At 47.8% G+C, this 15,684-nt stretch overlaps 1 protein-coding gene across 2 annotated transcripts in view; it reads left to right on the top strand.

The window, feature by feature from the left end:
• LOC147112203 (dynein heavy chain domain-containing protein 1-like) overlaps positions 1-15,684 on the top strand; it is a 181,202-nt gene that overhangs the window by 93,804 nt on the left and 71,714 nt on the right. For both annotated transcript variants that reach the window (XM_085999853.1, XM_085999852.1), the window contains exons 9-12: positions 1,305-1,407; positions 5,971-6,120; positions 9,151-9,342; positions 14,191-15,217. In XM_085999853.1, coding sequence (XP_085855979.1) covers positions 1,305-1,407; positions 5,971-6,120; positions 9,151-9,342; positions 14,191-15,217 — 1,472 coding nt within the window. The remainder of the gene's footprint in view (positions 1-1,304; positions 1,408-5,970; positions 6,121-9,150; positions 9,343-14,190; positions 15,218-15,684) is intronic.

Here is a 15,684-nt window from a genome sequence, read left to right as displayed (position 1 = left end):
AAGCAAGACTTTCCCTTTTGAAATCCATGCTGACTATTCATTACTATGTTTTTGGTTTCTAGATGTTCTTCTGTCTTCTCCTTTAGTAGAGATTCCATTATTTTTCCTACCACCGATGTTAAGCTGACTGGTCTATAATTCCCTGGACATGTTCTATCTCCCTTCTTAAATATTGGTATTACGTTAGTTATCCGCCAGTCCTCTGGCACTACATCTTTTTCTAATGAATTATTAAATATGTGTAGTAATGCCTCTGCTATCTCTTCCCTAGATTCTTTCAAAATGCGCGGATGTAATCTGTCCGGACCAGGGGTTTTATCCTCTTTGAGTTTGATTAGTTTATTTAATATATCTCCTCTTTTTATTTTAAATGCAGTTATTTCATTACTAATCTCTTCATCCAATGTCACGTCCACCTGTTCTATCTCCCTGGTAAATACTGAGGCAAAGTAATTATTTAATATTTCTGCCATCTCTCTATCACTGCCTGTGGTATTATCCTCTCCATCCCTTCATGGCCCTATTCCCATCCCGACCTTCCTTTTTTTATTGATGTGCCTGTAAAATATTTTACTATTTTTTTTAAATGTTCCTTGATAATTTTAATTTCATAGTTCCTCTTTGCCTTCCTAATTGTTTTTTGGACTTTCCTAATCTCTTCGTATTCTCTTATCATGCTCTCCCCCCGCTGTATGCCTCTTTCCTTACCCTCAGTTTTTCCCTTATGGCTTTATTCGTCCATGGAGTCTCTTTAATGTTTAGCTTGTTCTTGTTTTTTAGCAGAATATATATGATTTCCTCCATCTCCTCTGTTTTATTGCGGATACTGAGTGCATTGCTGAACAGACAGTTGACCTCATTTTTCATAGCAGTTCCTTTCACTTTATTTTTAACCATCTTTTTACACTCCTGTTCTATAAGTCCATTTATTCCCTGGCCATCAATGTCCTCCCTTACTTTACTCTTTCCTGTGCTCTCCTTTCCCATTTTTGTTTATAATTAAGCAGGTTTTATTTCTTGTAGATCCCTCCCATTAGGAGAAACATTTTTACGCAGTGGGTTAGAAGTCCGTGGACAGTCCAAACAGAAACCGGGCGGCGGGGAATCCACAGTAGCTTTTGTAAAGGAAATGGATAACTATTTGAAAAACTTAAAATAGGAAGGAGAAAGTGAAAGTGAATGGGACCAAGGAATAGCTCTTTCAGATTGCTGGCACAGGTTTGATGGGCCGAGCGGCCTCATTGGGTCCTGTAACATTCTGTGACAAAAGTAAAGATTAATAGTAATAATAGTATTATTCACAGGATGGAACTGAGTATGGACAAGATTCAAGAAGTGTATAACAAAGCAGAAGATTACAGGAGGAAAATGGACCTGTTAAAACGCAAACTTGAACAAGTGGCGGAGGTAAAGATATGCGCGTCAAAGTCAACGTAACTCCCGATTCGCCAGATTTTCCCAGACTTCCCCCTTATTCCCCCCACTCCCCCTCCCCCACCCCCACCTCCTTTCCTGAAGCATTGACTCCCTCTGGGTTATGGGTTCCAGAGTCAAAAGGCGCTGACTCTCCCTGGGTCACAGGGTCACGGGGAAAGGTCACTGACTCTCACGGGGTCACAGGGAAAGGGCGCTGACTCTCCCTGGGTCACAGGGTCACAGGGAAAGGGCGCTGACTCTCCCAGGGTCACGGGGAAAGGGCGCTGACTCTCCCTGGGTCACAGGGTCACAGGGAAAGGGCGCTGACTCTCCCTGGGTCACAGGGTCACAGGGAAAGGGCGCTGACTCTCCCTGGGTCACAGGGTCACGGGGAAAGGTCGCTGACTCTCCCTGGGTCACAGGGTCATGGGGAAAGGGCGCTGACTCTCCCTGGGTCACAGGGTCACAGGGAAAGGGCGCTGACTCTCACAGGGTCACGGGGAAAGGGCGCTGACTCTCCCTAGGTCACAGGGTCACGGGGAAAGGGCGCTGACTCTCACGGGGTCACAGGGTCACGGGGAAAGGGCGCTGACTCTCACGGGGTCACAGGGAAAGGTCACTGACTCTCCCTGGGTCACAGGGTCACGGGGAAAGGTCACTGACTCTCACGGGGTCACAGGGAAAGGGCGCTGGCTCTCACAGGGAAAGGGCACTGACTCTCCCTGGATCACAGGGTCACGGGGAAAGGGCGCTGACTCTCCCTGGATCACAGGGAAAGGTCACTGACTCTCCCTGGATCACAGGGAAAGGTCACTGACTCTCCCTGGGTCACAGGGTCATGGGGAAAGGGCGCTGACTCTCCCTGGGTCACAGGGAAAGGGCGCTGACTCTCCCTGGGTCACAGGGCCATGGGGAAAGGTCACTGACTCTCACGGGGTCACAGGGAAAGGGCGCTGACTCTCACAGGGTCACAGGGAAAGGGCGCTGACTCTCACAGGGTCACGGGGAAAGGTAATTGACTCTCCCTGGGTCACAGGGTCATGGGGAAAGGTCACTGACTCGCACGGGGTCACAGGGAAAGGGCGCTGCCTCTCCCTGGGTCACAGGGTCACGGGGAAAGGTCATTGACTCTCACAGGGTCACGGGGAAAGGGCATTGACTCTTCCTGGGTCACAGGGTCATGGGGAAAGGTCACTGACTCTCCCTGGGTCATGGGGAAAGGTCACTGACTCTCCCTAGGTCATGGGGAAAGGTCACTGACTCTCCCTGGGTCACAGGGAAAGGTCACTGACTCTCCCTAGGTCACAGGGTCATGGGGAAAGGTCACTGACTCTCCCTGGGTCACAGGGAAAGGTCACTGACTCTCCCTGGGTCACGGGGAAAGGTCATTGACTCTCCCTGGGTCACAGGGAAAGGTCACTGACTCTCCCTGGGTCATGGGGAAAGGTCACTGACTCTCCCTGGGTCACAGGGAAAGGTCACTGACTCTCCCTAGGTCACAGGGTCATGGGGAAAGGTCACTGACTCTCCCTGGGTCATGGGGAAAGGTCACTGACTCTCCCTGGGTCACAGGGTCACGGGGAAAGGTCACTGACTCTCCCTGGGTCACGGGGAAAGGTCACTGACTCTCCCTGGGTCATGGGGAAAGGTCACTGACTCTCCCTGGGTCACAGGGAAAGGTCACTGACTCTCCCTGGGTCACAGGGAAAGGTCACTGACTCTCCCTGGGTCATGGGGAAAGGTCACTGACTCTCCCTGGGTCACAGGGTCATGGGGAAAGGTCACTGACTCTCCCTGGGTCACAGGGAAAGGTCACTGACTCTCCCTGGGTCACAGGGAAATTGACAGGATTGAAGGCCGATAAATCCCCAGGGCCTGATAATCTACATCCTAGGGTAATTAAGGAAGTGGCCCTAGAAATAGTAGATGCATTGCTGATCATCTTCCAACATTTGATGAAATCTGGAACAGTACCCATGGATTGGAGGGTAGCTAATGTTACCCCACTATTCAAAAAAGGTGGTAGAGAGAAAACGGGGAATTACAGACCGGTAAGCCTGACATTGGTAGTGGGGAAAATGCTAGAGTCCATTATAAAAGATTTAATAGCAGAGCACTTGGAAAACAGTGACAGGATCGGACAAAGTCAACATGGATTTACAAAAGGTAAATCGTGCTTCACTAATCTACTGGAATTTTTTGAGGATGTAACTGGCAGAATAGATAAGGGAGAACCAGTGGATGTGGTGTATTTGGGCTTTCAGAAGGCTTTCGATAAGGTCCCGCGTAAGAGATTGTAGTGCAAAGTTAAAGCACATGGGATTGGGGGTAAGGTACTGACTTGGATAGAGAACTGGTTGGCAGACAGGAAGCAAAGAGTTGGAATAAACAGGTCTTTTTCTGAGTGGCAGGCAGTGACCGCAGGGATCGGTGCTCGGACCCCAGCTATTCACAATATATATTAATGATCTAGATGAGGGAACTAGATGTAACATCTCCAAGTTTGCAGATGACACAAAGCTGGATGGGCGTGTGTGCTGTGAGGAGGATGCAGAGAAACTCCAGTATGATTTGGACAGGTTGGGTGAATGGGCAGATGCATGGCAAATGCAGTATAATGTGGATAAATGCGAGGTTATCCACTTCGGTGGCTAAAACAGGAAGGCAGATTATTATCTGAACGGCAATAGATTGGGAGAAAGGAAGTGCAACGAGACCTGGGTGTCCTTGTGCACCAGTCGCTGAAGGTAAGCATGCAGGTGCAGCAGGTGGCTAAGAAAGCAAATAGTATGCTGGCCTTCATAGCGAGAGGGTTTGAGTACAGGAGCAAGGATGTCTTGCTGCAGTTGTACAGGGCCTTGGTGAGACCACATCTTGAGTATTGTGTGCAGTTTTGGTCACCTTATCTGAGGAAGGATGTTCTTGCCATGGAGGGAGTGCAGCGAAGATTCACCAGACTGATACCTGGGATGGCAGGAATGACGTATGAAGAGAGATTGGGTCGATTAGGCTTATATTCGCTGGAGTTTAGAAGAATGAGAAGGGATCTCATTGAAACTTATAAAATTCTAACAGGACTGGACAGACTAGATGCAGGAAGGATGTTCCCGATGGCGGGGGAGTCTAGAACCAGGGGTCACAGTCTAAGGCTAAGGGGTTCTTATGTTCTTATGTAAGCCATTGAGGGCTGAGATGAGGAGGAATTTCTTCACCCAGAGAGTGGTGAACCTGTGGAATTCTCTACCACAGAAGGCAGTTGAGGCCAACTTATTAAATATATTCAAGAAGGAGTTAGATATATTTCTTAAGGCTAAAGGGATCAAGGGATATGGGGAGAAGGCAGGGACCGGGTACTGAGTTTGGATGATCAGCCATGATCTCATTAAATGGCGGAACAGGCTCGAGGGGCCGAATGGCCTATTCCTGCTCCTATCTTCTATGTTTCCCTGGGTCACCGGGAAAGGGCACTGACTCTCCCTGGGTCACAGGGTCACGGGGAAAGGGCACTGACTCTCCCTGGGTCACAGGGTCACCGGGAAAGGGCACTGACTCTCCCTGGGTCACAGGGTCACGGGTAATGGTCACTGACTCTCACTGGGTCAAGGGGTCACAGGTAAAGGGCACTGACCCTCCCTGGGTCACGGGGTCAGGGGGAAAGGGCACTGACTCTCCCTGGGTCACAGGGTCACCGGGAAAGGGCACTGACTCTCCCTGGGTCACAGGGTCACGGGTAATGGTCACTGACTCTCACTGGGTCAAGGGGTCACAGGTAAAGGGCACTGACCCTCCCTGGGTCACGGGGTCAGGGGGAAAGGGCACTGACTCTCCCTGGGTCACAGGGTCACCGGGAAAGGGCACTGGCTCTCCCTGGGTCACAGGGTCACGGGTAATGGTCACTGACTCTCACTGGGTCAAGGGGTCACAGGTAAAGGGCACTGACCCTCCCTGGGTCACGGGGTCAGGGGGAAAGAGCACTGACTCTCCCTGGATCAAGGGGTCACAGGATAGGGCACTGACTCTCCCTGGGTCACGGGGTCAGGGGGAAAGAGCACTGACTCTCCCTGGGTCAAGGGGTCACAGGATAGGGCACTGACTCTCCCTAGGTCACAGGGTCACGAGCAAAGGGCACTGACTCTCCCTGGGTCACAGGCAAAGGGAATGCTCTGGTACTTGAACCAAGTGCCCGTTTTGTGTGAGAGAGTCTGGACGATGTGTCTGCGGGCGAGCGGGGCCTGATCCTCTCCATACCCAGCATCATACACATCATTTTCAGCAACAGGCACTAGATAGTGATCAGGAGCAGGGCGCGGGCTGGTTTTCCGTCTCTCTATAACCCAGCTGTGCCCCCCCACGACCCCCGCCAATCATTCCCTCTTTCTGACCCCAGCTCCCAGAGGGTGAAAGGTCAGTGTTTGACCCCTGACTCCAGGGAGACAGCAATCAGTGAGCTGTATAATTATCAGCCGTGCTCACGTTGCCTATGGGGGAATCTGACTGGTGCTGCAGTTCTCTGGACTGAAACACTCTCTGACAGCCTTGTTCCATCTGCTGCAGGAGAAGAGACTATTGCACGAACAGTTTACGAAAGTGAAAGAGGAATTCATGGCCCTTCTGTTAAAGTGCCATGAGGAGGAGTTTCGTATCACACTGCTGCTACGGGAGCTCGAAGCCTCCCGCAAGAAATTTGAGACTGAATTCAACACGGTAAATGTTTAGCCGACATAAGGACATCAACAAATCTCCTGAATATACAGCAATTACTCTCTGATTGCCCTTCAGTCTGTGCTTACTTAATAACTAGAGTTTGCACCTTAACACGACACGGCTACACCTCAACGGATGAATCATACACTATGTTCTCAACCGTGGCTCAGTGGGCAGCACTCTCACCTCTGAGTCAGAAGGTCGTGGGTTCAAGTCCCACACCAGAGACTTGAGCACATAATCCAGGATGACACTCCAGTGCAGTACTGAGTGAGTGCTGCACTGTCAGAGGGGCAGTACTGAGGGAGTGCTGCACTGTCAGAGGGGCAGTACTGAGTGAGTGCTGCACTGTCAGAGGGACCCAATGTGAAATTTTATCATATTATGATCACTCTTCCCCAGAGAATCCTTTACTATAAGATTACTAATTAACCCTGTCTCATTACGCAATACAAGATCTAAAATAGCCTGTTCCCTGGTTGGTTCCATGACAGAAACTGTCCCAAATGCATTCCATGAACTCGTCTTCCAGACTACCTTTGCCAATTTGATTTGCCCAGTCTATATGAAGATTAAAGTCCCCCACGATTATTGCATTATCTTTGTTACAGCTCCTGATATTTCTTGATTAATATTCTGTCCAATGGTATAGCTACTGTTAGGAGGCCTATAAACTACTCCCACCAGTGTTTTCTGCCCTTTGTTATTTCTTAGCTCCACCCATACTGATTCTACTTCCTGATCTTCCGAGCTGAATCCTTTCTCACTACTGTCCTTATGTCATTCTTTATTATCAGAGCTACCCCCCCCCCCCCTCCATTTCCATTCTGCCTGTCTTTTCAAAATGTCAAGTACCCTCGAGTATTTAGTTCCCAACCTTGGTCACCTTGCAACCATGTCTCTGTAATGGCTATTAGATCAAAGTCATTTATCCCTATTGTGCATAACCTCCTTGCTTGTGTACTCTATTCTTCCATTAATAAAGCCAAGGATCCCGCATACCTTTTAACAGCCTCCTCAACTTGTCCTGCCACCTTCAATGATTTGTGTACGTACACCCCCAGGCCTCTCTGTTCCTGCACCCCCTTTAAAATTGTCCCATTTAGTCTATATTGCCTCTCCTCATTCTTCCTACCAAATGTATCACTTCACACTTCTCTGCGTTAAATTTCATCCTCTCGCACACTCCGCTCTCGCACACTACGTGCTCACTCCTACTGTACGCATACCCAATCTTTAAAATTATTATTCATTCATTGATGGTGGGCCTTCTGATTGACCCGCCGGTAGTGGGTTTGAGACAATGGAGGGGCCACTTCAGAGGGCAGTGAAGAATCAACCAGGTTGGTGAGGGACTGGAGTCACCTATAGGCCCAGACCGGGTAAGGACGGCAGGTTTCCTTCCCTAAAGGACATCAGTGAACCAGTTGGGTTTTTTTAAACTGAATTCAGATTCTCAAACTGCTATGGTGGGATTTATAGTCCAAGCCTGTTCCAAGCCAGTAACATGACTGGACCCCAATGGACCAGACCTCTTCTCACTGTTCATTGGCCAATCTGTGGTTGGTAAAATGTTGGAGTCCATTATTAAGGAAGCAGTAACAGAACATTTGGATAAGCATAATTTAATCGGACAGAGTCAGCATGGTTTTATGAAGGGGAAGTCATGTTTGACAAATTTGCTCGAATTCTTTGAGGATGTAACAAACAGGGTGGATAAAGGGGAACCAGTGGATGTGGTGTATTTGGACTTCCAAAAGGCATTTGACAAGGTGCCACACAAAAGATTACTGCACAAGATAAAAAATCACGGGATTGGGGGTAATATACTGGCATGGGTGGAAGATTGGCTATCTAACAGAAAACAGAGAGTTTGGATAAATGGTTCATTCTCGGGTTGGCAATCATTAACTAGTGGTGTTCCGCAGGGGTCAGTGCTGGGACCCCAACTCTTTACAATCTATATCAACGATTTGGAGGGGGGGACCAAGTGCAACGTATCCAAGTTTGCCGACGATACAAAGATGGGAGGGAAAGCAATGAGTGAGGAGGACATAAATAACCTGCAAAAGGACATAGACAGGCTAAGTGAGTGGGCAGAAATTTGGCAGATGGAATATAATGTTGGAAAGTGTGAGGTTATGCACTTTGGCAGAAAAAAATCAAAGAGCAAGTTATTATCTAAATGGAAAGAAACTGCAAAGTGCTACAGTACAAAGGGATCTAGGGGTCCTGGTGCATGAAACACAGAAGGTTAGTATGCAGGTACAGCAGGTGATCAGGAAGGCCAATGGAATCTTGGCTTTTATTGCAAGGGGGATGGAGTATAAAAGCAGGGAAGTCTTGCTGCAGTTATACAGGGTACTGGTGAGGCCACACCTGGAATACTGCGTACAGCTTTGGTTTCCATATTTAAGAAAAGATATACTTGCTCTCGAGGCAGTTCAGAGAAGGTTCACTCGGTTGATTCCGGAGATGAGGGGGTTGACTTATGAGGAAAGGTTGAGTAGGTTGGGCCTCTACTCATTGGAATTCAGAAGAATGAGAGGCGATCTTATCGAAACATATAAGATTGTGAGGGGGCTTGATCGGGTGGATGCGGGGAGGATGTTTCCACTGATGGGTGAGACTAGAACTAGGGGGCATAATCTTAGAATAAGGGGCTGCCGTTTCAAAACTGAGATGAGGAGAAACTTCTTCACTCAGAGGGTAGTAAATCTATGGAATTTGCTACCCCAGAGAGCTGTGGAAGCGGCGACATTAAATAAATTTAAAACAGAGATAGACAGTTTCCTAGCTGATAAGGGAATTATGGGTTATGGGGAGCGGGCAGGGAAGTGGACGTGAGTCTAGGTTCGGATCAGCCATGATCCTATTGAATGGCGAGCAGGCCCGAGGGGCCGAATGGCCTACTCCTGCTCCTACTTCTTATGTTCTTATGTTCAATGCACCTTCAATAAATTTTACCCAATTGCTTCTCACAATGTCAAGTTTCAATGTGTTACTTCCTGTTGAACTCTCGTCTTCCAGGTTAAGCCTCTTTACGCGACAGCATTGCAAACCCTTCAGGCGCTAAGTTCTAGTGATTTGGATGAGGTCCGGACCTACCGCGCCCCTCCTCTTCCCGTTGTCATCGTGATGAATACCCTGTGTCTGATGTTTGGCAAACCGGACGGCTGGGACAACGTGAAACAGTTAATCGGTCAGCCGAACTTTTACCAGGTGGGATATTTTTATATTGTTTTAATTGAGAAGATCAGGTGATGGGCCAAGGTGCATAATGCAGGGCAGCATCAAGGTTGGACAGAACAGGGGAGAAGATGAGGTAAATCATAGCATACAAAAATGCAAAAAAAAGCACAGATCCTGTCAAATGGGAAAGATACAAAGAACAGCAAAGGGTCACAAAACAGATAGAGCTACAAAAAGGGAGTATGAAAAGAGCTAGGGATATCAAAATCAACAAAGAATTTTTAGTTACATTAGGAAAGAGGGTGGTCAGGAGCAGTGTTGGCCCCTTAAAAACGGAAAGTGGTGATATTGTCAATGACAATGGGGAAATGGCGGACATGTTGAATAATTACTTTGGGTCAGTATTTACAGTAGAAGAGGATAGCATGCTGGAAATCCCAAAGAAACTAATATTGAATCGGGGACAGTGACTCAATAAAATTAAAGTAAGTAAAATAACAGTAATGTAGAAAATAATGGCACTAAAGTGGACAAATCCCCGGGACCAGATGGTTTCCATCCCCGGGTTTTAAAGGAAGTCGGTGAGCACATTGCAGATGCCCTAACTATAATCTTCCAAAGTTCTCTAGATTCTGGAACCATCCCTTTAGATTGGAAAATTGCATATGTCACTCCGCTATTTAAGAATGGCGAGAGAGGGAAACCAGGGAATTCTAGACCAGTTAGCCTAACCTCTGTTGTCAGAAATTGCTAGAGTCTATAATTAAGGATAGGGTGACTGAACACCTCGCAAATTTTCAGTTGCTCAGAGAGAGCCAGCGTGGATTTGTGAAAGGCAGGTCATGCCCGACAAACCTGATTGCATTTTTTGAAGAGGTGACTGAAGTAGTGGACAGGGGAATGTCTATGGATGTTATTTATATGGACTTCCAGAAGGCATTTGATAAAGTCCCACATAAGAGACTGTTAACTAAGGTAGAAGCCCACGGAATTGAGGACAAATTATTGACCTGGTTAGGAAACTGGCTGAGCGGCAGGAGACAGGCAGTAGGGATAATGGACAGGTACTCAAATTGGCAGGATGTGACTAGTGGTGTCCCGCAGGGATCTGTGTTGGGGCCTCAACTATTCACAATATTTATTAAAGACTTAGATGATGGCGTAGAAAGTCATATATCCAAATTTGCCGATGACACACAGATAGGCAGCATTGTAGGCGGTGTAGATAAAAGCATAAAATTACAAAGGGATATTGATAGATTAAGTGAATGGGCAAAACTGTGGCAAATGGATTTCAATGTAGGCAAATATGAGGTCATCCACTTTGGACCTAAAAAGGATTGAACAGGGGACTTTCTAAATGGTGAAAAACTAAAAACAGTGGAGGTCCAAAGAGACTCGGGGGGTCCAGGTACATCGATCATTAAAATGTCATGAACAGGTACAGAAAATAATTTAAAAGACTAATGGAATGCTGGCCTTTATATCGAGAGGACCAGAGTACAAGGGGGTAGAAGTTATGCTGCAGCTGTACAAAGCCCTGGTTAGACCAGACCTGGAGCACTGGGAGCAGTTCTGGGCACCGCACCTTAGGAAGGATAGATTGGCCTTGGAGCGAGTGCAGCGTAGGTTTACCAGAATGATACCTGGACTTCAAGGGTTAAGTTACGAGGAGAGATTACACAAAGTAGGGTTGTATTCCCTGGAATTTAGAAGGTTAAGGGGTGATCTGATCGAAGTTTTCAGGATATTAAGGGGAGCCGATAGGGTAGTTAGAGAGAAACTATTTAACATAGAAACATAGAAGATAGGAGCAGGAGTAGGCCATTCAGCCCCTCGAGCCTGCTCCGCCATCCAATGAGATCATGGCTGATCATCCAAATTCAGTACCCGGTCCCTGCTTTCTCCCCATATCCCTTGATCCCTTTAGCCTTAAGAAATATATCCAACTCCTTCTTGAATAAATTTAATGAATTGGCCTCTACTGCCTTCTGTGGTAGAGAATTCCACAGGTTCACCACTCTCTGGGTGAAGTAATTCCTCCTCATTTCTGTCCTAAATGGCTTACCCCTTATCCTTAGACTGTGACCCCTGGTTCTGGACTCCCCAACCATCGGGAACATCCTTCCTGCATCTAGTCTGTCTAGTCCTGTCAGAATTTTATAAGTTTCAATGAGATCCCCTCTCATTCTTCTAAACTCCAGCGAGTACAAGCCCAATCGTCCCATTCTCTCCTCATATGTCATTCCTGCCATCCCAGGTATCAGCCTGGTGAATCTTCGCTGAACTCCTTCCATGGCAAGAACATCCTTCCTCAGATAAGGCGACCAAAACTGCACACAATACTCAAGATGTGGTCTCACCAAGGCCCTGTACAACTGCAGCAAGACATCCTTGTTCCTGTACTCAAACCCTCTCGCTACGAAGGCCAACATACCATTTGCCTTCTTAACCGCCTGCTGCACCTGCATGCTTACCTTCAGCGACTGGTGCACAAGGACACCCAGGTCTCGTTGCACTTCCCCTTTTCCCAATCTATTGCCATTCAGACAATAATCTGCCGCCTTGTTTTTGCCACCAAAGTGGATAACCTCGCATTTATCCACGTTATATTGCATCTGCCATGCTTCTGCCCAATCACCCAACCTGTCCAAATCATCCTGTAGTTTCTCGGCATCCTCCTCACAGCACACACGCCCACCCAGCTTTGTGTCGTCTGCAAATTTGGTGATATTACATCTAGTTCCCTTGTCTAGATCATTAATATATATTGTGAATAGCTGGGGTCCAAGGACCGATCCCTGCGGTACCCCACTAGTCACTGTCTGCCATTCGGACAAAGTCCCGTTTATTCCAACTCTTTGCTTTCTGTCTGCCAACCAGTTCTCTATCCAAGTCAATACCTTGCCCCCAATCCCATGTGCCTTAACTTTACACGCTAATCTCTTATGCGGGACCTTATCAAAAGCCTTCTGAAAGTCCAAATACACCACATCCACTGGTTCTCCCTTATCTATTTTACTAGTTACATCCTCAAAAAATTCCAGTAGATTAGTCAAGCACGATTTACCTTTTGTAAATCCATGTTGACTTTGTCCGATCCTGTCACTGTTTTCCAAGTGCTCTGCTATTACATCTTTTATAATGGACTCTAGCATTTTCCCCACTACCGATGTCAGGCTTACCGGTCTGTAATTCCCCGTTTTCTCTCTACCACCTTTTTTGAACAGTGGGGTAACATTAACTACCCTCCAATCCATGGGTACTGTTCCAGATTTCATCGAATGTTGGAAGATGACCAGCAATGCATCTACTATTTCTAGGGCCACTTCCTTAAGTACCCTAGGATGTAGATTGTCAGGCCCTGGGGATTTATCGGCCTTCAGTCCCATCAATTTCCCTTTCATCAGACCCTATGTTCCCCGACATCTCTGGGAGGTTATTTGTGTCCTACTTTGTGAAGACAGAACCAAAATACGTATTTAATTTCCGCTGGTTGGGGAATCTAGGACTGGGGGCAGAGTCTAAAATTTCGAGCCAGACCTTTCAGGAGTGAAGTTAGGAAACACTTCTACACACAACGGGTGGGAGAAGTTTGGAACTCTCTTCCACAAACGGCAATTGATGCTCGATCAATTGTTAATTTTAAATCAGAGATTGATAGCTTTTTGTTAACTAAAGGTATTAAGGGATATGGGCCAAAGGCGGGTGTATGGAGTTAGGTCACAGATCAGCCATGATCTCATTGAATGGCGGAACAGGCTCGAGGGGCTAAATGGCCTCCTCCTGTTCCTATGTTCCTATAGCAGGAAGGGTAGGTCAAGGGAGGTCATAGAATCATACATAAGAACATAAGAAACAGGAGCAGGATTCGGCCTTTCGAGCCTGCTCCGCCATTCAGTGAGGTCATGGCTGATCATCTGCCTCAATTCCATACGGCACAGAAGGAGGCCATTCGTCCCATCAAGTCCATGCCGGCTCCAGAGCAATCCAGTCAGTCCCATTCCCCCGCTCTATCCCCGTAGCCCTGCAAGTTTATTTCCCTCAAGTGCCTATCCAGATCCTGGGAAAGAATGCGTTGGAGCATGAGATAGAGCAAGGAGTTGTGATTTCAGCACAGTGAGGATGGAGTGGGAGGAAGAGTGTGGATGGACAGGGGATTTGGAACTCAAAGAGTAAAAGAAGAAGTCCAGAGGAGGACTGACCAAAATCTCATTGGTAAACTAGAGAGAGATCAGAAAAGTACAGGTGAGAAAGAAAGACTTGCATTTCTATAACGCCTTTCATGACCACCGGACACCTCAAAGCGCTTTACAGCCAATGAAGTACTTTTGAAGTGGAGTCACTGTTATAATGTAGGGAACGCAACAGCCAATTTGCGCACAGCAAGGTCCCACAAACAGCAATGTGATAATGACCAGATAATCTGTTTTTGTTATGTTGGTTGAGGGATAAATATTGGCTCCAGGACACCAGGGAGAACTCCCCCTGCTCCTCTGCGAAATAGTGCCATGGGGTCTTTTACATCCACCTGAGAGAGCAGACGGGGCCTCAGTTTAACGTCTCATCCGAAAGACGGCACCTTCGTCAGTGCAGCACTCCCTTGGTACTGCACTGGAGTGTCAGCCTAGCTTTATGTGCTCAAGTCCCTGGAGTGGTGAGGATTTGGAAAATCTACATTACAGGTGAGAGAGGTAGTGGGCAGGAGGCAGTGCGACAGCTTCTGAGTCCAGGGATGTTCATTATGGCATCTCGATCCCAGGCTTATCCTTAAACCCTTTGATGAGACTCCCAATCCGGGACAGCAGACGGGTGCTGTCCGACTCGAAGTTTTGTGGAGTAAACGTTTATTAACTTTTACAAATTCTTCCCGTGTAGGATTTGGAATTTTATGACAAGGAGAATGTTCCGGACAACCTGTTCAAGGCTCTGGGTGACATTGTTCAACAGCCCGAATTCCAGCCAGCTGGCGTGCGTGAGGCCAGCAAGGCTGCGGCATCCTTCAGCCTGTGGATTCGAGCCGTCTACCACTACGCTGTCATAACCCGCGAGTACAGCCCCGCCTTTGTCAACGAATACCAATCCCATATCGATGCAGCGCAGACCAAACTAGGGCTGCTGAGGAAACAGGCATTTCAAATGAAGACAACCCTCGTCGACTTGCTACGGGAGGATGGAGACGACTACCTGTCGGACTCTGACTCTGTGACAGACCTCAGCGACGCAGAAGTCCTCAGACTTGTGGAACAGAAGGAGCAGGACGCGCTGCGCAGGCTCAGAGAGGAGGAAGAGAGGTATTTAGCCAAGATGGAGGACTGGCAGAGGGATTTGGAAGAAGCTGAAAATCTCATTCAGGCACTGATTCCTCACCAGGTTGAGTGGGACGAAGCCTTGCGGCAGTCAAAGGACAGAAGGATCACCGTGTCTGGCGACGGACTGCTGACAGCGGCTGCCATCATTTACTTGGGTCCCTTTGAGGAAAAGATGAAGCAGGAACTGGTGGAGAAATGGAAGGTAGTTTGCTACAGCGGAGAGATACAGATGGAGCCAGAAGATGCTCGACAGGAGCTAGTAAAGTTACTGACGGCGAAGACACCGCCTGCCTCTCAAGAAAAGGTCACATCAGATGCAGACCATCAGCGACCTACTTTCATCCCAACCCGCAGCGACTTCCTGCTCCTGGACATCCTCAGTTCACTGGGGGAGCAGTTAAAGTGGAACCAAGGCAAACTTCCGATCAATGCCACAGCCAGGGTCAGCATTCTGCTCACGCGGGTCCTGGTCGGATGCTGTCCGCTCCCGTGGCCACTCTTTGTCAACCCAGATCACCAGGCAGAAATGTGGATCCGAGTCGTACAAGATGGTGGTGGCCCACAGCTGGAGCGGGAGGTGCTGGGAGTCCCAGGTAGAGTCGAACACTTTACAGCCTTCTGGACTAACATCGAGTTCAACAATTTCAGAGTATAAATTGGCCCCTGTATTTCTTTATATTTTTTTCTCGTTTCCTCCCATGGTAGCTGTTAATGTTGCTGCCATCATCAATCACACATCATCTTGAGCCATCTTTTGTTTCTTAACTTGTCCCATTACCCCTCCTTTTGCCTTGCTCCATCATCCCTTCTGTCAGTCAATCTCTCCTGCCTTCCATCCTATCACAGACCTTCCCTTTGTTCTTTCCTCCCCTCCTCTCTGCCCCTGCTTAAAAATCTCTTTTCCCGAACCTTTTCCAGTTCCGACGAAGGGTTTGACCCGAAACATTAACTCTGTTTCTCTCTCCTCGATGCTGCCTGACCTGCTGAGTGTTTCCAGCACTTTCTGTTTTTATTTCAGATTTCCAGCATCCGCAGTATTTTGCTATTGTGTTAGAGTAGA

The sequence above is a fragment of the Somniosus microcephalus genome, chromosome 10, assembly GCF_052327205.1.
Source record: "Somniosus microcephalus isolate GS21.2 chromosome 10, FLI_Smic_1.0, whole genome shotgun sequence".
NCBI classification, from domain to species: Eukaryota; Metazoa; Chordata; class Chondrichthyes; order Squaliformes; family Somniosidae; genus Somniosus; species Somniosus microcephalus.
Note: the sequence above shows the minus strand (reverse complement) of the source record. Positions and strands in the feature narration are given on the sequence as shown.